Here is a 27,707-nt window from a genome sequence, read left to right on the forward strand (position 1 = left end):
GACCCGGGCAGGATGGTCCCGCAGGCCGTAGTTTGCCCACCTCTGGTGTAGAGTATGCTGCAGAAATATCCAGGATGGGGAAAGTTTTGCAAATAGAGCAGTTTCTCTGCCCATTATGAATCGTGTAATGGAATCTTTTGTGCTCATGTAAAACAGAAAGGTCCTTGTTTGTAAGGTCTCATCCCAAATATGCCCACGCTGTATACTGCACTTTAATAAATAAATTCCCTTCACAAATGAAGAGTTGAGTTGATTGTTGCATGATTTAAACTTGTTCAAGGAAGTCTAGATATTTCAAATCCGGTTTCTAGCTCATTAATCCATCCCTTCTGAATTACATAGATGTGTGATGGGGAAAAAAAGAGGAAAGCAACACTTACACAAGCTTCTGCATGTACACAAAGCAGAGTATGCAATATTGGCTGTGATATTATATGTACATTGTTTTGTTTGTGTAGGGCCTAAAGAGTTATGTTTTTTTAATAATCTAGCTTTGCAAACAGTGCATATTTAAATGTTGGTCTAAGCACCATATTTTCAAAGAATAATGTACAACTTTTAAAGGTATATACTTTTTAGATTAAAGGAGTTGTGTGCTTTCACACTTATTAACTATGTTCAACTTTAGGCCCAGTTCCAATCCCATTAAAGTCAATGGCAAAATGGAAATAAGTAATATTGGCTTGCTTCATCTTTCAGACACAGAAATGTACTCAGTGGGTAAAGTTTTTTTTATGCATTGTGTTGAAGCCTTTTATTGGAAAGTTCTTTTAGAATGAGTAAAGTACAAGAACAAAAGTGAAAGAGCAAGCAAATTTACAAGTTAGTATACTGTAAAGTCTGAAACTTTTAATGTCTTGTACAAAAGTTGCAATGATTTTTAAAAGTGCATATTGTCTGTTTTATATAAAGGGATTGTAATTTTGATTATTTAATAAAGGTAATCAAATCTAGTTTTTTTTTCTCAAACTGCATTAGTTTTAGGCTTGTTGTTACGCTTCGAATCTCAGGTTTATTTGATATACCATTATAGTTGATAATGAATGAGGTCATAGGTCTGTAAGGAAAGGAGGAGGAAGGGGGAAATGAATTCAATAGTTCCTATTATCAGTTGCTTAAATAAAGGTTGTAAATCTAAAAGAACTCTCTTGTTGATTCCAGCATTAGTAACTGAGAAACGCAACTAATCAGCTTCTTCTGCTCACTGGCCGCTATTGCTTTGGTTGCAAAGAAAATAACACAAGTGCAGTTTGAGAATGTGAAGGAATTTGCATAAAAGATATGCTAGGCACAGAGATGGGAGTTGAAGAAGTAACCTCAGATGTGCTTGGAGAGATGCACAGAAACTGAGCATCATGCCTAGCATGGTAGGGTATGTAATAGGAGACAAGTTTCTGTAATTATTTTCCAGATATGGACATTGATGCAGGAAGATTTTGAAAGGTGTAGAGGTGTAGGGAGAATGACTCCAGATTGTGAATATTGGCAATGGAGGGTAGATTTGAATTGAGGAAGTGAAGAGTGTTTAGGAAGAAAGATGACTAAACCCAAATTCTTTATTTGTATTACGGTTAGAGCTGATGACATACCTTCCATTGATATGTTTCAGACATAATGATATACAGGACTGGACAAAAAGAGGGAGGCCAAGAGTGAAGCACATTTGGAAGTGGTCAGCGCAGAGATAATGGTTAAATCTGTGTCTGCGCACTGTCATATAGGACTAAGATGCCCAAAGAACAGGTATCAACTTACAACAGAGGCTTGTTCGACCCCATCAGGAAGGGGGCAAAGGGAATACAAGGGACTGCTAGGGGAGATTCTTAGTGGTAGTCAGATAAGTAGGAGAACAAGAACAGTGCCATGAAAGCCAAATTACTAAATTATGAAGATACTTAAGAATATGGAGGGGGCGGAAGAGGAGGAGAATGAACCATAAACCCCATGACTTAACCAAAGAGAAATTGCGTATAGTACATACTTAAAATAAAACCCAGTCATTTTACAAAACATAGCAGTCTGAAAGATCAATATCTGAAGCACTCATCATCATCAATAAAATGTAACAATATTTGAAAATAGCTTTTTAATTACAATGCATGCTTCTGCCCAGGGCTAGCAGTGAATAGCCATGTTTCTGAAGAGTGGATGTTAGAATTTATGATATTACAGGTGATAGAATTGAAGTCTCTGAGATGGAACTGTGCAAGCTTTCAGTAGTATCCCTGAGAAGCCCTTTTTCTGAGGAAAACTTTTTGTTTATGACAGGCACACATCATCTTAGTTCATTGTTGTTTACCACAGCTGATGCCTGTTCTTCACATATATAAAATCTTGAGAGATTTGGGACTTTATTATGATTCAGTGTTATATATAGTTATGGATGGAGCAGAAGTTTTCAGATTTTATTAATCAAAAGTATAAATCTACTTTTCTATCCTGTCCTCACTCAACAATCCTCATACTGGATTTTCATCTGCTTCCAGAGGTGGAAACAGAGACCAGACATTTTTCATCAGTTATATTTCCAGGTTTAGGACTATCCACTAGGAAAACTTGCCAAAATTCTCTGCTTTCACATGCTGATCCAGGCAGATTCCAGGCTTCCTTGTAACAGTCTTTCTAATATGTAGAACATTTTGATTCCATTAAGACTTTTTAAAGAATTAAATAAGCTTTTTTTGGCAATTTTAAAATTGAGTGCAAAGTATAATTATAGATTATACTCGAGGCAATTCTGTGCCCCCCCCCCCAATCTGCACATAGTATTTTAAAATTCTGCATATCTTATTTGTCAAAATAATACAGTATAATCAGTTTCAGTTACTTTGGTAAATTATTTCAAAATAGATGTCAGCAAGTGTGTCTGTAACAATACAGACTAAAAAAAGGGCTGCCCTCATGCGTGGGTATATTAGGTGCTGCTGACCCAGTGCCCTCTCACTTCCTTCTTACCTCCTGTGATGGTTGGTCGGAGCACCTTGTCTTGCATTGCAAGAACGTTAGCAGTTCTTCACAGCCCATTGTCTGTCTTTGTATATAGTTTGTCGGTACTTAGTTAGCCATTAAGTTAAGTGTTAGGTTAGTTTGGTAGTTAGAGTCCCAGCTGGGACTTCGCCCTGGAGCGGGGAATGCCCTGCTCTCCTGGCTTCAAACCATTCTCATCATGCAACAGGCCGATGTCTGAGTGACCCCACCACAGTTGTTTGAAGTGCTTGGAGGAGTCCCATATAAAGGACAAGTGCAGAATCTATAAGAACTTTCGCCCTAGAACCCAGAAGGAGCGGGATATTCACTTGAGGGCCCTCTTCATGGAGGCTGCACTTCATCCGGTGTCGGATTGCTCCCACTCGGATCCCACCCTGGCACCAGAAGGGATGGTGGCCTTGGGCAAATTATGTATGTCAGGCCATGTGCCCAACCCAGGCTTTCCTGGTGGCCAAAGAACAAGCAGGCCAACCAGCACCGCAGACAGCGTGCCAGGTGCCAGACTCGGCTAAGGTCCAACACTTAAGTGCAAGCTGATCATAGGCCTGCCCTATAGGGCAGTGGAGTGCGCTCAGTCCCCAGACCGCAGGCGTACGTCCCTATCTCCGTGCCTTAGGACCCTGGCATCGCGACTCTGGTCAGAAGACCCAGGTCCCTCATGCCCCACTCTCCCCCATGAGACACGGGATACTGGAATCGAGGCACTGTTCTCCTGTGCCACCGGTACCAGTGAGTTTCCCATCAAACGTCTCCACAGCGCATGTCATCCTCACCCAGACGGTCTCACAGATGTCTGTCTCCATTGGGACGTGATCACTCCCTGTCTCAGCACAGGTCTCCATCCCCCCAGTACCACTAGTTGGGCAGGCACAGATCCTTGCCTGTTGTCGGCCAGGGTTATCCTGCAGACTCAGGCCTCAAAGGCTCTGCCTTTGTCACCAGAAGGGCAATGGTTGGTCTCAAACTGGGAGTTCAGCCCCCCGCCAAGGAGGGATGATTTGCTGCCGACCAGCAAAGCTGGTGCAGCACCCTGCACCACCAGCATTGCAGCAGGACAGTAGCCCACTCAATGGCTGTACTGGAACCCATGCGGTGTGCCCATATTCCCACCAGTCCTCCCTGGCCACCTCGAACAAACCATCTCTGGCATCGCCGGCACCAGAATCGAAACACGGTACCGAATTTGACACTGGGGCAGTGCATCAGACTCCAATACCTAAGAAGCCATCCCTGGAGAAGGAAGGGGAACGTGCCCCTCCCCCAGTGGTGTAATCATCGTCGTCATTTCCAGATGAAGCGGTGGCGGATCCTTCCCAACTGGGCATCCCCCACCCTGATTACTTCAAGACACACCAGACCCTCCTTAAAAGGGTGGCTACCAACTTGAACTTAAAAACTGAGGAGGCTGCAGAGGAGTCTGAAGACATCTTTAACATTATATCGTCCTCTAGGCCCAGGTCGCACTGTCTGTCCACCCAGGAGTCCTTAAGATTGCCAAATCGCAGTGGCAGACCCTGTCTTTGATGCCACCTACTTCTAAGAAGGCAGAAAAGAAATATTAAATCCCTGCGAAAGGGTTAGAGTATCTGTATGCACACTCTTCAGCGGCGTCACTGGCCATGTCTGCTGTTAGGGACAGGCAGGGCCAAGTCAGTGGCACACAGAAAAGTAAAAATGCCAAGAGACTGGACTTATTTGGCAGAAAGATTTATTTGATGGCAAGCCTGCAATTTCGGATGTCTAACCCTGTTAGGCCGGGTACAGTTTTAACCTGTGGGACACCCTTAACAAATTCAAGGAGGCCCTTCCGCAGGACCAAGCAAAGGAATTCGCAGCTTTAGTGGATGAAGTCACAGTGGTGGCAAGGGGGACCTTCAGATGGCTTCAGTGGCTTTGAGGCGCAGCTCTTGCAGTCCTCTGGGTTATCCCAGGAGATGCAGGCGACTATAAGGGCTACCATTTGAAGGGGCGGGTTTCTTCTCCCAGCTCACAGACTCGAGACACTATGGCCTAACATCTGTTAGTTTTTAAGGTGCAACCGGACTCCTTGTTTTTCATGGCCTTAAAGGCTCCCGTGCCACTCTCCGCTCCTTGGGCCTCCATATTCAGCAGGCCAGGAAGCCGTTCTGCCCTTTCTCTCCACCACCTCCATAGTTTAGGTCTTGGGAGACTCCCCAGCTGGGCACCTACAGCAGAAAGGATAGAGACTAGGGTTCTAAGCGGTGACACCCATCATCTTCCCGTTCATCTGCTCAGCCTGGCCCTTCCAGGAACCAAGGAGGCCAGAAGCAGTCGTTTTGAGGGTGCACTTGAGGACGACGCCCCAGTCACCTCCCAGGATCCACCCTCCCACTCTTTTCTCAACTGCCTCTGCCCCTTCTGTTTGTCCTGGTCTCGGCTGACCTTGGACTGTTGGGTGCTCCAAGTAATATCCTCAGGTTACACCCTACAGTTCGTGGCTGATCCTCCCACCCACCTCCCTTCCCCGTCCCTCTTCAGGCAACTCCTCATCCCAAGAGTCGAGAATCTCCTGTGCCTAGGGGCAGTGGAGGAGGTCCCTCAAGACATGAAAGGAAGGGGGTTCTACTCCCACTGCTTCCTAATCCCTAAAGCAAAAGGGGCCTCAGACCCATTTTGGACCTACGTCATCTCAACAAGCCTCTCAAAAAGTTGACATTTTGCTGGTTTCCCTGGCCTCCATCATCCCGTCCTTGGTTCCAGGAGACTGGTTTGCCACACTCGACTTGAAGGATGCGTATTTCCATTTTATCAGGGCACAGGTGCTTCCTTCATTTTATGCTGGGCCACCGCCATCTCCAGTTCATGGTATTGCCATTCGGTCTCTCATCAGCCCCAAGAGCGTTCACAAAGTGCGTTGCACCAGTGTTGTTCAGATTTACCCATTCCTCAATGACTGGCTTATAAAGGGTTGATCCTGGGATCAGGTGCAGCAGCATCTTTATCTGGTTTGTTCCACCTGTCATGACCTGGGGCTGTTAATAAATGAGAAAAACTCTACTCAGGCCAGAGCCTTCCTCTCCAAGGCTCGGGTTCAAGCCATGGCAGACCTCATCTCGTACATGCAAACCCACCCTCTTACCACCGCTCACACGTGCCTGCATTTGTTCGCCCACATGGCAGCCTGCACTTATGTGGTCTGGCACGTGAGGCTCCGCCACAGTCCTCTGCAGGCATGGCTGGCATCGGTCTACGTCTTCCAACACACACAGCATGGACTGTGTGGTCAGGGTCACGGATCATGTACTGTTATCACTCACCCGGTGGCAGAGTCCTGCATCAGTATAGGAGGGAGTTTCCTTTGTGGCTCCGTCTCAGTCAGTGACCCTTGTCTCCGATGCCTTGGACCTAGGGTGGGGAGCCCACCTGGGCGATCTCAGCATGCAAGGTCATTGGTCGAGTTATGATTGCTCCCTACACCTCCAACGTCAGGGAGCTCAGAATGATTCACCTGGCCTGACAAGCCTTCCTACCTCACTTAAAAAACAGGGTGGTCCAGGTCCTGAAGAGAATACAGCAGCTATGTTCTATATCAACAATCAGGGCAAAGCCAGATTGTCTGCACTTCGCCAGGAAACCCTCAGGCTCTGGAACTACTGTAGACATACAGCATGGCATCCATCTCATAGCCACACACCTCCCTGGGGCCTGGAACACGTTGGCAGATCACCTCAGCAGGACCTTCTCATCTCGTCACGAGTGGTCTCTCCATCCGGAAGTGGTCAGCTTCATCTTCCAGAGGTGGGGAACTGCCCAGGTGCACCTGTTCACATCCAGGCAGAACAGAAAATGCCATGTTTTCTGCTCGATTCGGAGGATTGACAGACTCCCTGTTGGATGCTTTTCTGCTCCCATGGTCAGCATAGGAACGAAAACAGGGTCAGAATAAGATGAATAAATCCAAAGATGTTCAGACAGGATCTAGATAAAGAGAAGAAAATCAGTAATTGGACAAGAAACTTTGGGAAACTGTGCATGGCCATAACATGTAGCAGTTCTCCACATGCCTGGACCTACTACTTCTGAATTAGAGCAGAAAAAAGAGAGAGTTGAAGGACCAATAAGGCTATCAAAGAATTTGGACACAAGGTAAGACTGGTGATGCTGGAGCCAATTCAGAAAAACTCCCCAGAGCCAGAACACCAAACCTAACAGAAGCAAGACAAAGACAGCCTGTGACTATAAAATGTTGTATTATAATTGTTACGTAACAACAGGGTGGATGAAAGATATAGTATGTATACCCTTGTACCTTGAAATTAAACTAAGGCCTGGGGTCTTATTTTAGTTTTATCAATTACGTACAATAGATTGGTGTTGTTTTTTTGGAAAAATATGACTTAGGTTAGACATTGGCATGCTTCCAGGCAACCAGCAATGCTGCAATATCTGGGTTTTTTTCAGGAACGAGAAGACTGTAATTATGGTAAGTTGCTGGGACAGGAGACTGTTGATAAAGGCTTAAGGAGAGAAATTTGGGAAAACCATGCAGATCAAGGAGCAAGCACAGGTTTTCAAAAGTAAATCATACAAATCATATAGGAACTATGGGACTATGAAAATAGGATCAGGAAACTGGATGCTTTTGGCTGTGGAGAAGATATGGACTTATAGGTTGCAAAGAATAGGAAAAATGACTTCATTTTGAATTTGTGTACAGGAAATTTCTTACTGTCAAATATATTTAAGCAAAATATGCATTATATTTGTTTAAACTCATGAGGAAACGTGAAAGACTTCTGGGAAACAAAGGGTAAAGTTGTGTATATGTTTTAAGGGCCATTAAAAGCAATCTGCCAAACAGTTTTTAAAAATTGAACTTTTACCCCCTTTTTTTGCTTCCTTCTATCTTTTTAAAAATAACAGAAAACCCTCCCCAAAACAAAGTGGCTGTGAAAAAGAAATGAGGGGAAATATACCAAATGCTCCCCTGCCTCCTTTCCTATTGCTGCATCCATTTACCAAATGGTGGAAGTGAAAATTGATGATGATGGAAATAAATACATAGGTGTGACAAGAAAAAGGTCTAAACTACACAATCAGATTATGATTTTGCACGATCACTTTTCACATTTAAATAATATTTTGGAGCACTTGTGTGTATGCGGGCATTCATATGTTGTACAAAGCCCATCCTCACTTTTTTGACCAGATGTTCTAATAATTTGGGTATATAGTCAACTAGGGGAATGAGTTGTAAGCTCCATTAAATGATTTATTGTTCATTGTCTCATTTTAAAATACATATGAAATTAAGAAAGCATCCTTGTCTCCTTCCTAAGGAGGATGCCAAATGCCCCTTTAATCATGGGGCATATATTTGCTACCTGAGTGTACTTTCATATTTCAGAATTATTGGAAAGCTGCTTTGTCTTTTAGTTCCCTAAAAGCTCCAGCTTGGGTGCTTAATTGCAGTTCACGAGTTGTAATTTGCTGTATCACCCTCTGTTTATTGCTCACGAGCAATTTGTTTATGATGGCGTAGCGTAAAACAAACTATGCACAGCATTTTTCTATCTGCTAGCCAGCTAAATGTTTTTGTCAACATGAAAAATAATCAGCATTATGGCGGCATTAGTAGGGACTCGATAGAGAAATTTGAGTTGAATTTTGCACTGGAAGCAGGGATTCAACCTCTTGGTTACATATGAAACATACAAAAATATGCTCCCCAAAATTAGAGCACTTAGAAAATGAATTTTCTGAGAATTTATGAGAATAACTTATTTTAGGATCAGTGGTCACTTTTTCCTGTTCTTCATAATTGAAAGTTTTCTCCTTCAGTGGAAACCATAACTCTGGCCTGTAGTGGCACCATACAAAACTTTCACTTTTGATGAAGGCACTTTAGTGTTTGTGGACCCATATTGATTAGACTGATATTTAAAGTTTACATGTTATTACGTGTATTCAAGTTTAAAAAGTTGATGACCACTTTCATTATGGAATGTAGCAAAATCTTTTTTCATAATTTCCAGCCCTTCTTCCCCCAGAAAATACGCTATTTTGCAATCTTCCAACAGTGGAAATTTAGAGAGAGCCCCAAATCCAGAGGGGAAAGTTTAAATAACATCTTAAAATTTTCAGAGATAAGTGTAATTTTTTTGCTTTCTGTTTGTAGAAAGAGCACCTAGAATAAGTAAGTCCAGGTCTACGCTACAGATTTATATCTGTATAACTATCTAGCTTGGGTGTGACAAATGCACTCCCCTAAGTGACATAGTTATACTGACCTAACCCTCTGTTAGACGGTGCTTTGTCAATAGGAGAGCATCTCCTGTTGATAAAGCTACCACCTCTCAGGGAGGTGGATTAACTACGCTAACTTGAGAAGCTCTGCCATCTTCACTAAAGCACTACAGCAGTTCAACTGCATCTATGCTATGTATGTTTTGACAGCATTTTTTTTTAATAGTGGATCTCACTGTGTCTCTTGTATAATTAGATTTTCCATTTGTGAAGGTCACTGCAACAGAAGAGACAAAAACATTCTTAAAAAGTAGGAAAGTGCAACTGTAAAATCACAAAAATTGGCATGATATAGGACTGTGTAATCTGTGCAACTCCTTTTAACTAATTTAACTTCATTAGATTTCAAGTTAAAGTTTCCCTTTGACTAAAGTTCTCCCCTATTAGGTTTCTCCTCCAGTGGGTTGTTTACCTATTGTCCAGTGAGCATTAGAATCTTGTAACTGGTTTTCAGTGCAGCTGAGGGTATCCAAAGCATTAATACACTTGCATAGAGAATCTGTACTAGTTTTTGCAAATGCTCACTCTTCTAAATTTCAATGGAGTTTCCTTGAGGAAGGTTCAAAAGGGGTAGAAGATTATCAAGCTACTTGTTAAAGGCAGGTAAATACACTGTTACCATTTAACACTGATTTACAATTTTAATTTTCCTCTCCCATAATGATACTAGAAATTATTATAGGGAAGTAAAAAAAGTTTTATAAATTTGTGTATATTTTAGTACCTTAGACAAAATAGATAAGAAATCAGTATTACAGTTTTACGATAGACTATACTTGTGTTTCCCTCTCTGTCTCCCAAGGGCACCTGCTTAAGGGTTTCTGATTCCCAGCCATCGCCTTTCTTGGGCAGAGACCTGCATCTTTCTCATTCCTGACTGGGGTTTTAAGGCTGCATAGCTCCCTGATTTTACACTGTGATATCCCCAGCAAGCCGAACTGCCTAAATGGGATAGTTTCTACATTTTGCTTTCTCTCCGAAGGCTATATGACCAGTATATTGCCCGCAGTTATAAATTACCACACAGCTCCTTCTAAGCAAGCACATTTATTCTTAAGATAAAAGCATTACAGAGAAAACATAAAAGCTGTAAAATAACCTACACATATTTTAAAAGCTTACCGGAGGTCACCCATCAATTTTATGGGGTCCCAGTGGGTCAAGTCACTCCAACACTCAAGGATTTTCTCTATTCCCTCCCACCCCCTTTGGATGGAAGGTCCTGTCCATTTGCTGGATGAGAAAGAAAGCCCTGAGTCAGTTTAAACTTTGGCTATTTATTTATTTATTTATTTATTTAATTTGTCAGTATCTGGAGAATCCAATTTGAACTATTATATGCAAGCCCCCACAGGAGGTGGTAACTCTGTGGGACTTATAATCTTGCTGATTTGCCATAATCACCACCCACAGTTTTAGTTCCTGGAGGAGCTGTGGTATCCCTCCCCCACAGAGTAGAATACAATCACATATAAGCCACTCTTTTAAAAGAAAGGGCTCCCCAAAAGTTGCGCTGGCTGTCACAATTAAGTTATATTTTCTGAACATTGAGAAGTTTAGAGTTTATATATAAAGCCCTACTTAATTTGTGATATTACGAATCGTGCAATATTAGGGTTCCTTCGCAGTTTTGATTTTAATTAGCTTACTTTTCACAGTCCACACTTTTGCATACATTTTGAGGTATGCAACACACACTTTTTTCCCCATTATTAAAGTAGATCCCCATTTATCTGAGCTGACAGTGGCTGAGGCTTAGGCTGTCAGCCCTGCACATTAATGACTGGAATATAGTTGCAGCAAAATGTCTGGTTATCAAAAAAAATTAGCAGGCATAATATTTGAGTGCTTATATTGTTCAAGCAAATTTGTCTTAAACGAATAGTCTTCCCTGGCTTTTCCAAATTACTGCAATTAATAAAAGTCCATTATAGCTTTTCTGCAATTTTCCATGTCTTGTCCGCAACTCAGCTGCAATTATTTGACAATCATCCTGTGATTCAAATAGGGCTTTAATTATATGACCGTAAGGAAGAATATTCAGTTGTGTCACACAGGGAAAACCAAATAACTTTCAGTGTGATACAGTGGGTCAGCAAGGTGTGAAAAACAATGAGTTAAACAGTCCGTCTGCCTGTTAACCTAAATCAGTAATATTAAGAAAAAATCAGCCAAATTGTAAAACATTTATAATTTAGTGTAGATTAATTCCTCCATGAGTAGCTTCTTCCATGCTTTGCATGAATAATTGCTAAAACTGGGACTAGAGAGGCTACACTAGCATGCTGTAACAACTACTTTTATAGTAGTCGTGATTGACAGATCAACCTTTCACAGGAGCTGGATGGTATTCATACCAATTTCCGTACATTTAAAAGTGCCAGCTGTTAAGTTACAATGCCAAAAGACATTTATATTAGTGTTCTTTGTTTTAAGAAGTCTTTAAAAAGAATAAATTCTGCAAAACTTATCCCCATAGTGCGAGCTCTTCTGTTCAGGCTTAAATTACTATTAACTCATCCCAGTCATAGTTGTTGCTATTCTATTTTTTTGCTCCTACAGTTATGTGATTGGCTTGAAATCTAAAAATAGGGTTTAATAAATGAACCCTTTATTTAGGAGTGGCAGGAATTTTTGAATTGAATCCATGGCTTGTACTGTTTGAGGGAAAGTTTACCTTAGATATTTTAACACGTTTGTGTACATTGTTAACAGGATAGTTAAGCACCAAGTTTTGACAGCAGCACAAACATTGAAAAAGTATGTAAAAATAGTCTGTGAAACTTGTGCAGGAGACCATCACCCTGACTAGAAAACCTGTTTTAAAAGAGTGCCTCAGTCTCCCCATTTTGATGAAATTTTGACTCCTTTTTATGTTAGAAGACTATCTTCATTGAGCAGTCAGTTTTTGTTGGTTCTTTCAAATGGCTTTTTTAAGACAGGTGTCGCTGTAGAATAGAAGTTAGATTTTTAAAAAGATACATTCTGTGATTGCAATGGGAAAGGCATGTATCTCTAAAGATACAGTCCACCAGGATTCTCACTCCTGAATTGCAGTTTCTCAGAACTGCCCTAGCTTCTGAAGTTTTTTCACCCCTAAGGACAGCAGTAATCCTATGGAATGTAAACCAAACTGCTTACTGGCAGTTACCCACAATCCTCAAAGCTGAATTTCTGCCCTTGGGACCTTTTAGTCAGTTTCTTTTGAGCACCATCAATGAAATGTGCTCAGGGGCTGTCTCTTCTATGTCCCAGTCTTCCAGCCAGTCTGTTATTAATAAATACTCACTTCAGCACTTTAAGGACTTTCAGTGACTATCCTCAGTCTCTTGAGGCTTATTTGTCAATGCTTTGCTGTTTGTTTTGTCACCTAATTCCTATACTTCAATGCTTGCTTTGCTATTTAGTGTTACTTTTCAGCAATATAATGCCTATTTTTAGTGCTTTCATGCTTACAGACTTAAACACTTAGCTTTGGTGTCCATGTTTCAGTGCTATTGCTTCATATTTCATGGTTTCAGGCCATGTCCATGTAGCCAAACAATTACTGTAATGGACAAGCATATCCACTGCTCTATCTTTGGAGTAAGGAAGGAGCAAGGACTCATCAGGTTTTTCTTTGCTTGTATTTATCTGTTCTTGAACTGTATTTCTGTAATGCATATTTAAACTCTAAAAAATTTCTTTTAAAGTCCTTCCATTGAATTATCTGCTGCATCAAGCTTGGTTATTGAGCTTCAAGAAAAACTTGAGGAAGAGAAAATAAAATTTCTGGAGCAACTTGAAGAGCAAGAGAAAAGAAAGAATGAAGAAATGCAAAACTTTAGAATGTCTCTGACTGCAGAACAGCAGGTAAAGGAGTCATCAAATTGGTATGTTCTTTCTGGGATTTTAGAGATTTTTGATTTTTGCCATCTCTAGGTTGCCATCTGGTACTTCCTAAATTTACATTGTCATCTGACAACATATTATATAAAATTATATTAAATTTCACAGTTCAGGAATGCATTGAATTTTTATAAGCATGTTCTCTGCTACTTGGGAGAAAAGAGTCCAGTTTAGGGGAAGTCTTACTATGTCATTGTTTTTCTATAAGCTTGTGTTACCATAACTCTTCTACAGCCAAGAGGGCTAAATTTGAGCTCCAGGGTGAACCCCATTAAACATAACTTCTGATTAGTATCTCTGAGCAATATTAAACTCACTCTTTCCAATACCAGGCAGTTCATTGTCACATGACTGTTCCCAAACAGCCAGCTCAGGTAGAGACTGAGTTTTAGAATCTATTCGAACCCCCAACTTTGTATTTCACTGTAGATTTATAAAAATCTCTCTAGACACCCATCCTATGCTAATGAACGTCTAGTCAATAAATTAAAAATACAAAACCACCAAAAAAAGATTGTTCTCATAAAAATATCCTCCAACTCATACCATCCCCAAAAGTATTTTAAAACTATTGATTTTGCAGCATGGTTAGAAAGTGAACAAATGTGGGCTCTGGTGGACCAAGGGTGAAAGTGAGGGTTACAAAGTCAAGGACTCTTTGTGGAGCATGCCCTGCCTTGCAGCTCCATCTCATTAATAGACTGAAAAGGGAGCTCCACTTTAGTACCTCTTCTGGTTTCAGCAACATCAGTATGGGACAAGGACTGAGGCACAGCACTATTTCTAGTCATTTGAGCCATCCAACTTTTTGGACAAGAGTCATGAATTGCTAGGGGCAGAGAGAGAGAGAGAGAGAAGCGGGTAGAATCTTCATGGACAAATGAAAAATTTCTAAAAATATACTGAAACCAGAGCAGATCTTACACAGCAAATAATCTGAGCAATAACTGATATAGAAGTGTTTGATAATTACTTTCATTTTCAGGATTGTAGGCTGTGAATGGGGTGCAGAATGCAGCTGCCCATCCATGCATCCTATTTAGAGGATTTTAAGATTTCATGGCCACAGAACAGATAATAATTAATAATGTTTTGTACAATAAGTTGACTTTTGTAAGATTTCTCTCACCTTAATGTATCGATACATAGCATGCCATTTTCCCCATCAGCAGCAGAGTATTTGAGGAAAGATCTCCCTGATGGCATTCTATTAAAATCTCCACTCTTCATTTTTTTTCCAGGGAAGTTTGTTTTCACATACTGCAAATCCCACAAAATGTAACATCATTCCACCTGTTTAAAATGTATTGTAGCAGTAAAAAATGCTGAAAGTGTATCTGATTGATATAGCAATCACTGGACCTCTTAGGCAGTTTTCATTCTTCTGTGTTCAGTATTTTAGAAAATTACTTGTTGCTTTAGTTGTTAGTGAACTATATAAAGTTTGCTTTATTATATCTATAGTAGCACCCAAAATGTGCTATATACTGTGCGAACACAGGGAAGACACATTCATTGCCCCAAAGAGTTTACAGCTTTAAGGTATGCAAATAGATGGCTGTGAAAGAAGGGGATACAGCTTACTAAACAGGTCAAGGTGATGACTGGCACACATCTGTCTAGTTTCACGTCTTAATTTTTTTCATTGCGTAAATTACTACCTCCAATTGCCACTCTACTAGGTTATTAGTTGGTGATTTCTTCTGTGTATTCCAGCAGACGTAGATTTTTAAAAAGGTATTTGAATGGGAAGCTGTAAGGTGAAGACAAGAAGCTTGAACTAGATACAGTGCAGAAAGGGAAAGCCAGTGAAGTGGTTCATGGAGGAGGGTGATATAGGCAAATAATTGCATGGTACTGACTAGCAGCTGTTTTGTTAAAAGTTGTTAGTTTGTGCTAATTAGCCAGGACTCTTACAAATTTGTGCTAATTAGTCTGAACACCTGCTTGGCATTGGGAAATTCTGCCTTCTAAAACCTCATGCAGTGCCCTGAAATCTATTTCAAGTTCTTTCAAAGTATTAATATTTTAATGTGGTAATATGAATACCACATTATGCTTATCTCTAATTGTAAATAACTTGGTTTAGTACAAGATCCTATAACATCCACTCTAGTCTTAAAGAATAACTGGTTCTGAGAACAGTGTGTTACTGGATTTGTCAAGAATCAGAAATGTACAGATTCAGTGTTTTTAATTTAATTGTATTCGTGAATACAAAGGGCCTTATTCACAGCTAATATATTTCTTGTGGTGATTAGGACTACAAATGTACACCACACCTCACAAAACAAAATTAGAACCAGTCCTTACCCAAAAGCCCTCATAATTGAACTCTAATTAAAACAAATAGGGAAACATTTCCAGTGTGTGTATCCCTTTATCAAAAATGTACTTATTTAAGTTGATTTCCTTGCCTTTCAGTTTAGTTTGGAAAACTGCAAATGGCAATACCATGGGTTCTTCCTTTTTTTCCTGTCTTACATGTGTTGCTTTCATTTACAGTGTACTACTTTTACCTAATGCTATTTCTGACTTTTCAGACCAATTTTAACACCGTGCTGACAAGAGAAAAAATGAAGAAAGAAAACATAATAAACGATCTTAGTGACAAATTAAAAACAATAACCCAACAGCAAGAAAGGGATAAGGGTAAGTAAATATTCTGTCAACACTGATCTATTTTGAAGTAGTAATATTTTCAGTTTAGTATTTTCAGTTTAAATCCAAATAATTGTTATAATATACTGTGCTGCTTTTTTTTTTTAGATAAAAGTGTTTACATGTTTCTATTATCATCTAGATTTGATTGAAACACTTTCTGAAGATCGTGCTCGATTACTGGAAGAGAAGAAAAAACTTGAAGAAGACGTGAATAAGATGAGAAGCAGTAATTTTATTCCATCTGCACATTTACCTACATCTTCAGAGTCTTGTGGAGCCTGTGCACCTGATCTCCCAGCTGAAACAGAGAGAGTGGCTTCAGAGATTACAGATGAAGGAAGGCTGGATTCTGCAATGGAAACTAGCATGATGGCTGTGCAGTAAGTATATAAGAGGCATTATATTAAAATATGTAGACTATATTTAGATCATTACACCAGAGTATAGTTGAATATTTCAGTGTACCAATGAGCTGTTCAGTGAACTCCTTTTATCTGATCTGAACTCATCTGATGTTCTTGCTCAAAATGCCTTTTTTGAGATGCATGTATAAAATGTTCAGATGTCACCAGCTATAGGAAATGTATGTTTTCTGGTGACTTAGAAGAGAGAGAAGTTAGAGCAGTGGTTCTCAACCCACAGCCCAGTCAGCACACAGCTGCAGCCCATGTGACATCCTCAGGGCTGTAACTACGGCAGGATGGGAGGGGCACTTGCCGCAGGCACAGAACCCGTTGGGAGCGGAGGGTGGGGGGGAGTAAAAATCGGACCTAGCGTCAGCTCCCCAGTAGGATCAGGCCCAGCGATATCAACTGTGTCCCTAAATCCTCATAGGTGGGCAGGATCAGGCCCCTCCACACAACCAGCAGCAGCGCGGAAGTCAGAGTGGCAATACACCATGCCATGCCACTCTTACAGTAAATGATTAATTTTTTGACTGACTTTGCTAGTTTAAAATTCTCTTGGTAGATATTTGCCAGTGTTGAAATGAAAGGTCCTATATCGCGTCGAATTGTATTGCTGACATATAACAAATACTAATCTTTTTTTGTAGTTGTATGGGTAGTATATATATTGTGTGAATGCAGCCCACACAACACATAGAGAGCTGCATATGAAGCCCACCGTGGTAAATAGGTTGAGAACCACTGAGTTAGAGGCTAAAAAATGGTAAAGTGAAGATGAAATAGGCTTCAGTGAGTAATGAACGTTTTAAAACTGAGCAGTAGAAAACTAGTAATATATACTTTGTCCTTCACACTCACGAAGAAGACAGACAAGATGCAAGGGATGCGATTGAATTAGGCCACAACTCTTACTATCTTCTGGGAACTATTTGGCAGTAACTTTTATGGACAGGTCATCACTCCTTCCTTAATTATTTCCACCTAGTTGGAGGGCTGCTGTCATCCCCTCACCCCTACACACTTTGTCCCAGCCCATTCCTGGGACTCCACTGCCCTCTCCTCATACAAAGGTTAAGATGCTGGGGAAAGGGAGTTGTCTGGGAGTTGTCTCCTTGCTGTAGCAGATCTGAGGCACCCAAAACCTATTCTCCAGTTTCTTTATGGAGCACCTTCCCTAAGAGTACATCTATGCTGGAGTTGCAATCTCCAGCTCAGGTAGACATACCCACTCTAAGTCTGATTGAACTAGCACTCTACAATAGCAGTGTAGCATGGGCAGCAGAAACAGCTAGACATTTCCAGTACAGTTAGTCTAAAACCCTAGGTACATATATAGGGAGACTTGTACATCTCCTGCTCATACAAACTGCAGCTATGCTTGATGAAAGGTAGTGCAGGTATGTCTCCCCTAGCTAGAAATTACACCTCGAGCTCCCGTAAGACATAGTCCAGCGTAGACATAGTCTTAAATCCACTTATAATTCTGGTTTATCAGGGAACTGGACCCTTATGGGGCAAGTACCTGCCACCTGTTAAGTTGCGATATCTTGATTCTTACATTCTGACTTAGCCTGTCAAGTCCCTGAACTGCTCTGAGGAAGGGAAAAAACATGCCCTGTACCAGTCACTCTGGCAGTGAAGGAAAAATTCCTTCCTGATTCCAAATAAAGCAATGCACACAGCAAACCAAAAAACATGGTCCTACCTTAATCCCAGTAGTGGGAACTACTAAACTGGATGCAAGAGGGGTCTCTGGCCAAAGGAACAGGGCTCATATACTCTTCTCCAGATGCACAGGGGCCACTGTCTTACTTGAGCCCCATCAGTTTAGGTGTTTCTTCCCCATCTCTTAGCCCTGAGTGGGGGACAAGACCATGAAAGGAGCCATTACCCGTTTTTCTTGCCAGTCCAGACAAAAACCCCAGCGGGTGCATTCTGGTGATCTGTGGAGAACTGGCTGAGTATATGGTGCTGGCTCCTTGTTTGCAAGTGCTAAATAACATTAAAAGAATGTAAAACACGTATATGTTGCTCTCATTATTTTTCCATGTAAACAATTGCTGTGGTTGTCATAGGAAAGTTATTGAATCACCAGTGGTAGGTGAGATGGTCATGCATGTTGGGTGTTTAGGAGAGATGATGAAGCCAAGCAATAGCAAATGGATGAAGGCACCTGTTCAAGACCCTCCTTCTTAAGATTTATCCCCATTATTGGAAAAAAATTCAGGAACCTGGAATTGTAGCAGTTTTCCCTTTTTAATCCTTTCAGTCCTGTCATTTTTCTATTTATAGTAGTCTTACAAACGTCAGATATTCAGAATTTGATAGTTCTTAACCATTCATAGGAAATGTTAGTTATGCAGAAGCAACATAAACTGGAGACCACAACCTTTCTGAAATAGTTTCTGCAATCTCTAAAATGTATTGTTTTTTACATTGTTATGAGCTTCTATGGTCTCTCTGGTTAAAATTTGCTTTGAAAGAAAAATCTCTTAAGTGTAGCTTATTTCACAGTTAACTGAAGAAATGCTAACTATAGAGGTGTTAGTCTATTTCAGTAAATGACAACAGTTCTCAGCTCTCATTCATTTCCATGACTAATTATTCTTTTTTTAATTTTGATGTTCTTTATTAAAAATTGCAGTTGTAGTGGTCCCCTCTAAGGCCCTAGCATCAGTGGGGCGATTCTTTCAGCAAAGAGTGAGTTAGGGTTACAGGTTCAGTCTTGAATCTGGATTTCCTGCATCTTCCTCACTTTGACAATTACTGTTTCTTCTGAATTTTACAATGATTTCTAATATTCTTTCCTGAACACTTTCTATATGGTTTATCAGTTTCCTTTATACTTCATTAAAATCAAAGTAATCTATTTTTATATGCAGCACTGGAAAAAGGACTAGTTTGTGTTTGTTAGTAATTAAAATAAGTAAGTGGTTTTTACAGGTAGAAAAAAAGTGTTCATCACTAACAACTAGTTTTCCTCTGAATTATCTAAACATTACAATTAAATTACATTACAATTATCATTAAAATGGGAGAGTAGTAATTTAAAAAAAACTTCAAAACAACACCACAGTTTTTATTATGTAGATCTTTGAAACTGTCAACGTACGGTTGCCTTAGTTAGTTATCTTTCACTAACAGAGGCTACAGATAATAAATTATTATTGGAGAGCATGTTCCCATGTTAGATAAGAAATGAGTATAGTGTCCAAAAATTGGGTCCAAATTTAGCCCTGGTCTACACTAGGACTTTAGGTCGAATTTAGCAGCGTTAAATCGATTTAAACCTGCACCCGTCCATACAATGAAGCCCTTTATTTCGACTTAAAGGGCTCTTAAAATCGATTTCCTTACTCCACCCCTGACAAGTGGATTAGCGCTTAAATTGACATTGCCAGCTCGAATTTGGGGTACTGTGGACACAATTCGATGGTATTGGCCTCCGGGAGCTATCCCAGAGTGCTCCATTCTGACCTCTCTGGACAGCACTCTCAACTCAGATGCACTGGCCAGGTAGACAGGAAAAGAACCGCGAACTTTTGAATCTCATTTCCTGTTTGGCCAGCGTGGCAAGCTGCAGGTGACCATGCAGAGCTCATCAGCACAGGTGACCATAATGGAGTCCCAGAATCGCAAAAGAGCTCCAGCATGGACCGAACGGGAGGTACGGGATCTAATCGCTGTATGGGGAGAGGAATCCGTGCTATCAGAACTCCGTTCCAGTTTTCGAAATGCCAAAACCTTTGTGAAAATCTCCCAGGGCATGAAGGACAGAGGCCATAACAGGGACCCGAAGCAGTGCCGCGTGAAACTGAAGGAGCTGAGGCAAGCCTACCAGAAAACCAGAGAGGCGAACAGCCGCTCAGGGTCAGAGCCCCAAACATGCCGCTTCTATGATGAGCTGCATGCCATTTTAGGGGGTTCAGCCACCACTACCCCAGCCGTGTTGTTTGACTCCTTCAATGGAGATGGAGGCAATACGGAAGTAGGTTTTGGGGATGAAGAAGATGAGGAGGAGGAGGAGGTTGTAGATAGCTCACAGCAAGCAAGTGGAGAAACCGGTTTTCCCGACAGCCAGGAACTGTTTCTCACCCTAGACCTGGAGCCAGTACCCCCCGAACCCACCCAAGGCTGCCTCCTGGACCCAGCAGGCAGAGAAGGGACCTCTGGTGAGTGTACCTTTTAAAATGCTATACATAGTTTAAAAGCAAGCATGTGAAAGGATTACTTTGCCCTGGCATTTGCGGTTCTCCTAGATGTAGTCCTAAAGCCTTTGCAAAAGGTTTCTGGGGAGGGCAGCCTTATTTCGTCCTTCATGGTAGGACACTTTACCACTCCAGGCCAGTAACACGTACTCGGGAATCACTGTAGAACAAAGCATTGCAGTGTATGTTTGCTGGCATTCAACCAAAATCCGTTCTTTATCTCTCTGTGTTATCCTCAGGAGAGTGAGATATAATTCATGGTCACCTGGTTGAAATAGAGTGCTTTTCTTCAGGGACACTCAGAGGTGCCCGTTCCTCCTGGGCTGTTTGCCTGTGGCTAAACAGAAATGTTCCCCGCAGTTAGCCACAGGGAGGGGGGAAGGTTGAGGGGGTAGTCACGCGGTGGGAGGATGCAAAATGCGACCTTGTAACGAAAGCACATATGCTATGTATGTAATGTTAACAGCAAGGTTTACCCTGAAAGAGTGTAGCGACTGTTTTATAAAATGTGTCTTTTTAAATACCGCTGTCCCTTTTTTTTTCTCCACCAGCTGCATGTGTTTCAATGATCACAGGATCTTCTCCTTCCCAGAGGCTAGTGAAGCTTAGAAAGAAAAAAAAACGCACTCGCGATGAAATGTTCTCCGAGCTCATGCTGTCCTCTCACACTGACAGAGCACAGACGAATGCGTGGAGGCAAATAATGTCAGAGTGCAGGAAAGCACAAAATGACCGGGAGGAGAGGTGGCGGGCTGAAGAGAGTAAGTGGCGGGCTGAAGAGAGTAAGTGGCGGGCTGAAGAGAGGGCTGAAGCTCAAATGTGGCGGCAGCGTGATGAGAGGAGGCAGGATTCAATGCTGAGGCTGCTGCAGGACCAAACCAGTATGCTCCAGTGTATGGTTGAGCTGCAGCAAAGGCAGCTGGAGCACAGACTGCCACTGCTGCCCCTCTGTAACCAACCACCCTCCTCCCCAAGTTCCATAGCCTCCACACCCAGACGCCCAAGAACGCGGTGGGGGGGCCTCCGGCCAACCAGCCACTCCACCACAGAGGATTGCCCAAAAAAAAGAAGGCTGTCATTCAATAAATTTTAAAGTTGTAAACTTTTAAAGTGCTGTGCTTAAAGTGCTGTGTGGCATTTTCCTTCCCTCCTCCACCACCCCTCCTGGGCTACCTTGGTAGTCATCTCCCTATTTGTGTGATGAATGAATAACGAATGCATGACTGTGAAGCAGCAATGACTTTATTGCCTCTGCAAGCAATGATTAAAGGGAGGAGGGGAGTGTGGTTAGCTTACAGGGAAGTAGAGTGAACCAAGGGGTGGGGGGTTTCATCAAGGAGAAACAAACAGAACTTTCACACCGTAGCCTGGCCAGTCATGAAACTGGTTTTCAAAGCTTCTCTGATGCATACCACGCCCTCCTGTGCTCTTCTAACCGCCCTGGTGTCTGGCTGCGCGTAACCAGCAGCTAGGCGATTTGCCTCAACCTCCCACCCCGCCATAAACGTCTCCCCCTTACTCTCACAGATATTGTGGAGCACACAGCAAGCAGTAATAACAGTGGGAATATTGGTTTCACTGAGGTCTAAGCGAGTCAGTAAACTGCGCCAGCGCGCCTTTAAACGTCCAAATGCACATTCTACCACCATTCTGCACTTGCTCAGCCTGTAGTTGAACAGCTCCTGACTACTGTCCAGGCTGCCTGTGTACGGCTTCATGAGCCATGGCATTAAGGGGTAGGCTGGGTCCCCAAGGATACATATAGGCATTTCAACATCCCTAACAGTTATTTTCTGGTCTGGGAATAAAGTCCCTTCCTGCAGCTTTTGAAACAGACCAGAGTTCCTGAAGATGCGAGCATCATGCACCTTTCCCGGCCATCCCACGTTGATGTTGGTGAAACGTCCCTTGTGATCCACCAGAGCTTGCAGCACTATCGAAAAATACCCCTTGCGGTTTATGTACTCGGCGGCTTGGTGCTCCGGTGCCAAGATAGGGATATGGGTTCCGTCTATAGCCCCACCACAGTTAGGGAATCCCATTGCAGCAAAGCCATCCACTATGACCTGCACATTTCCCAGGGTCACTACCCTTGATATCAGCAGATCTTTGATTGCGTGAGCTACTTGCATCACAGCAGCCCCCACAGTAGATTTGCCCACTCCAAATTGATTCCCAACTGACCGGTAGCTGTCTGGCGTTGCAAGCTTCCACAGGGCTATCGCCACTCGCGTCTCAACTGTGAGGGCTGCTCTCATCTTGGTATTCATGCGCTTCAGGGCAGGAGAAAGCAAGTCACAAAGTTCCATGAAAGTGCCCCTACGTATGCGAAAGTTTCGCAGCCACTGGGAATCGTCCCAGACGTGCAACACTGTGCGGTCCCACCAGTCTGTGCTTGTTTCCCGAGCCCAGAATCGGCGTTCCACAGCATGAACCTGCCCCATTAGCACCATGATGCATGCATTGTCAGGGCCCATGCTTTCAGAGAAATCTGTGTCCATGTCCTGATCACTCACGGGACCGCGCTGACGTCGCCTCTTCGCCCGGTATCGCGTTGCCATGTTCTGGTGCTGCATATACTGCTGGATAATGTGTGTGGTGGTTAATGTGCTCCTAATTGCCAAAGTGAGCTGAGCGGCCTCCATGCTTGCCTTGGTATGGCGTCCGCACAGAAAAAAGGCGCGGAACGATTGTCTGCCGTTGCTCTGACGGAGGGAGGGGCGACTGACGACACGGCTTACAGGGTTGGCTTCAGGGAGCAAAAATCAACAAAGGGTGTGCCTGTACATCAAGGAGTATTTCAGGCAGGACTGCACGGAGGGTTCCAATAAAAAATGGTGCACCTAAGTTATCGTTGTTATTGGAACAAGGAGGTTAGCCTGGCCTCTGATTGATACATGGCTAGATTTACCTCGCTGCACCTTCTCTGTGAGTGACTGCAGTGTGATCTAGACAGGGGAGGAGGCAAATGAGTACAAAACAAATCTGGTCTATTTCTTGTTTTGACCCACTCCATCTATCTTTTACATCTTTGGCTGGCAGCAGACGGTGCAGAAGGACTGCATGCCATCCACATCTCATGGCTGCTCGGCAGAAGATGGTACAGTACGACTGCTAGCCATCTTCATCTCTTGCCTGCCTGGCATAAGATGGTACAATACGACTGCTAGCAATCCTCATCTCTTGCCTGCCTGGCAGAAGATGGTACAGTATGACTGCTAGCAGTCCGTATCGCCTGCCCGCTCACCATAAGACGGTTCAATAGGACTGCAGGACTAAAGAGAATGACCTGGTCAAGTCACTCCAAATTTAGTCCCTGCGCCCATGTCTGCCCAGGCACTCCCAGCCGACGTGGCCAGGAGCACCTCGGACACGACGAGGACGACTACCAGTCGTATTGCACCGTCTGCTGCCAGAAGGCAATGGGTTGCTGCTACTGTGCAGCAAAGCCGTACCGCGTCTGCCAGCACCCAGGAGACATAGGGTGACGGTTACCTGAGCGGGCTCCATGCTTGCCGTGGTATGGTGTCTGCACAGGTAACTCATGAAAAAAGGCGCGAAATGATTGTCTGCCCTTGCTTTCACGGAGGGAGGGAGGGAACGGGGGCCTGACGACACGTACCCAGAACCACCCGCGACAATGTTTTAGCCCCATCAGAGTGCTCCATTGTGACTGCTCTGGACAGCACTCTCAGATGCCCGATTGTTTGCCATTGCTCTGACGCTGGGAGGGGCGCTTACAGGGTTGGCTTCAAGGAGCTAAAATCAACAAAGGGGGTGGCTTTACATCAAGGAGTATTTCAGGCAGGACTTCACGGAGGGTTCCAATAAGAAATGGTGCACCTAAGTTATCATTCTTATTGGAACAAGGAGGTTAGCCTGGCCTCTGATTGATACATGGCTAGATTTACCTCGCTGCACCTTCTCTGTGAGTGACTGCAGTGTGATCTAGAAGAATGAGTCCCCTAGACAGGGGAGGGGGGGAAGCAAATGAGTACAAAACAAATCTGGTCTATTTCTTGTTTTGATCCACTCCATCTATCTTTTACATCTTTGGCTGGCAGCAGACGGTGCAGAAGGACTGCATGCCATCCACATCTCATGGCTGCTCGGCAGAAGATGGTACAGTACGACTGCTAGCAGTCCGTATCGCCTGCCCGCTCACCATAAGACGGTTCAATAGGACTGACTGCAGGACTAAAGAGAATGACCTGGTCAAGTCACTCCAAATTTAGTCCCTGCGCCCATGTCTGCCCAGGCGCTCCCAGCCGACGTGGCCAGGAGCACCTCGGACACGACGAGGACGACTACCAGTCGTATTGCACCGTCTGCTGCCACAAGGCAAGGGGTTGCTGCTACTGTGTAGCAATGCCGTACTGCGTCTGCCAGCACCCAGGAGACATAGGGTGACTGTTACCTGAGCGGGCTCCATGCTTGCCGTGGTATGGCGTCTGCACAGGTAACTCAGGAAAAAAGGGGCGAAATGATTGTCTGCCCTTGCTTTCACGGGGGGAGGGAGGGAACGGGGGCCTGACGATATGTACCCAGAACCACCCGCGACAATGTTTTAGCCCCATCAGGCATTGGGATCTCAACCCAGAATTCCAATGGGCAGCGGAGACTGCGGGAACTGTGGGATAGCTACCCACAGTGCAACACTCCGGAAGTCGACTCTAGCCTCGGTACTGTGGAAGCGCTCCGCCGAGTTAATGCACTTAATGCACTTAGAGCATTTTCTGTGGGGACACACACACTCGAATATATAAACCCGATTTCTAAAAAACCGACTTCTATAAATTCGACCTAATTTCGTAGTGTAGACATAGCCTATGTGAAAAATGTATCAATGTTTCTCAGAAAAAGCACTCCTTTTAAGCAGTCAGTAGTTTTGTTTTTCTTTAAAGTCTAATGCAAAGTTCGGGGGGAGGGCATGCAGGGAGGGAAACTACTATGAAGTTGAAGAAAGGAAGTAATTGTGTTTCTATCCATATTTCTTCTCTTCTCCCTCTCCCACCCCTGCTAAAATAATCTTTCTTTACCATTCTTCCGATTGTCCCCCCCTACTTCTTTAATGCTTTCTGTGGTTCTCCCTTTTCCATAATGTTTAATTCTTGTTCTCCCCCATTAAGGTGCTTCACAACTCTACCTGTACCTGCTTATCTTTGCTTATATTTTATCAAGTTGCCTATTCCTCCTCTCTCCACCAGTGATATCAGACTTGTCCACCTACTTTTTCACTCTTCCCATTAGCATCTTTGTACATTCTTCGTCTTCTCATAGATGGAATGTTTTCTTCAAACTAATCTATAAAGCCACTAGACTCTCCTATTCCTTTTAAGTACCCTTTTTACCACCAGGTTTACAGGAAATTGGAATCTAAACTCCCAAGAAATTTTGCGGTGACCTTGGTAGTAATTTTGAGTCTTACTTTCAGGTACTTTTGGTAGTCTGTTTTTTCCTCTTATTTATCTCTTAAAACAAATTCAAATTAATTATAAATAACACATTAAAGGGGGATTGTGAAGTGACGTTTCTTTCCTTTGGTTAGGTAAGTATTGTTTTATTAACCAGTATATTTCCTTTTCCAATGATTAGTGTTGGTAGTGTTACTAAGAATATGTTCCATGAATGGTTTCCATACGATTGCAAATGAATCTACAGTAAAACCTCACTAATATGCATAACTTATCATTTTACCCCAAAAAACTTAATGGCTTTCTCAGTCTCCAACAAAACTGTGCAGCGAAGTATTTTAGTAAAGCCTGCAGTTAAGTGACTTATATTTTGGAAAAAAAAAATATTAGTACCCACTAGTACACAGTGGGTACTGTTAAATAGTTGGAAAACCATTTAACTAAAAGCTCAGGACGCCGAGCTTCAGCCGCCAGGCATCCAGGCTCTGACCAGCCCTTCCTCCCTTTCAGGAACAGAAAGAACATAGACCACCAGGAGCCATATATTTACAAGGCAGAGCTCTCCCCTGCCCATTCAGGGCATAAATCACTCAAACACATATACACCACAGAAATGAGGATCTCTCAAAGTATCCTAGGTCTCATTTTTTCTCCCTCCTCACCTCCACCGGTCCCGTAGTGGCTTTTAGCCCCTCAAATTAATCTCAGGAGGGTTATTTTGTTTTTTGGGAGTAGGTAGAAAAAATTCCAGTAGGGCTTTGTGTCCCAAATGTTAAGTTGGAGAGAGAGAGAATCCACATGGCCCAAGCAAATTTCTCAGAACAGCGGAGGACACAAGAGATTCTCTTTTTCATATGCAAATAATTCAGTCAAGAATCTGAGACCAACGGGCTGCAAAGGAAAATAGAATATCCAAGTCAACATTGGTCCTCTTTCCCTGATTCCAATCTAGCCATGAACGGTCATCAAAGAAAATTAGGAAACATTTTGTTCTTCTTGACAGTTTGAGACAGTATGTTACAATGTGATAGTCACAACTGACAGAGTTAAAAAAGCAGGAAACAAAAAAAGTACCCTACTGCTTAAATAATTCCTTTCAAAATGTAAATGAGACAGGGACCTTCATTCAAGGATTTTATTCAAGAGGAGTGGAATAACCCTCCTAACAATGGGAAACCCTTAGCAAAAGGACCATAACATTTTACAAAGTTAGGGAACCCAACACTTTTACCCAAGGTTGGAGTGATGGTAGCTGCCTTTGCAAGAGAGATGGTGATCCCAATCAAGTGGGGCTTGCTTCCATCAACACAAAATTAGTGGGTGTTCATAAGACATCCCATCCTGGGTGAAGCTCTATATAAGAGAGCTACAGATATTTTTATTGAGCATCCAGAACCACTCACCAGGTATGGCATGATGTCAAGTTTCATCCCTCAAGTAATCCTCCATTAGAATGATGGACAGTGATGTAGAATGTATTGACAGGCTCTCCAGTTCAGCTACCAAATCCTCGAGTGCTGTGCTGGTACAAGCCTCTCTGAATGGAAAGCACACCCACATCATCTTATAGCCCAGAGTAATAAGACTTTTCAAAACAGCAAGATTGTTTTTTCAAAAATAGGATTAGCTCTTGTTTTACATGCTGTCACAACAGCACCTTTTGAAGCATAATCTCTGTCTATAAAGATCTGTTAGTTAGACTCTATCATCTCTTTTATAGTCTTAGTCTCAAACTGGTGATTCTCTAAATTCTGGGATGCTGTTGTGTTCGTTCGATGGAAAAAATGATTATCAGGATGCCAGAATAATTCCTAACACAGTTGGATTTACTTTCTGTATTTCTCAGGAAATTCTTTTCTTCCACCTACTCA

At 42.6% G+C, this 27,707-nt stretch overlaps 1 protein-coding gene across 13 annotated transcripts in view; it reads left to right on the forward strand.

Moving 5' to 3' along the window:
* RB1CC1 (RB1 inducible coiled-coil 1) overlaps positions 1 to 27,707 on the forward strand; it is a 169,115-nt gene that overhangs the window by 104,137 nt on the left and 37,271 nt on the right. For 7 of the 13 annotated variants that reach the window (XR_012157216.2, XM_073331179.1, XM_073331180.1 and 4 more), the window contains 3 exons: positions 12,948 to 13,107; positions 15,687 to 15,795; positions 15,947 to 16,187. Coding sequence is in view for 10 of the 13 variants with exons in the window: in XM_073331179.1 (XP_073187280.1) it covers positions 12,948 to 13,107; positions 15,687 to 15,795; positions 15,947 to 16,187 (510 nt within the window). In the remaining 3 variants the exon portion in view is untranslated. Of the gene's footprint in view, positions 1 to 1,609; positions 1,744 to 7,872; positions 8,031 to 12,947; positions 13,108 to 15,686; positions 15,796 to 15,946; positions 16,188 to 19,782; positions 20,357 to 20,973; positions 21,219 to 27,707 lie in introns of those variants that run through there. The other 6 variants (XM_073331183.2, XM_073331184.2, XR_012157217.1 and 3 more) reach the window with 6 other exon arrangements.

Source organism: Lepidochelys kempii, chromosome 2 (genome assembly GCF_965140285.1).
Source record: "Lepidochelys kempii isolate rLepKem1 chromosome 2, rLepKem1.hap1, whole genome shotgun sequence".
In the NCBI taxonomy this organism is placed as follows: Eukaryota; Metazoa; Chordata; order Testudines; family Cheloniidae; genus Lepidochelys; species Lepidochelys kempii.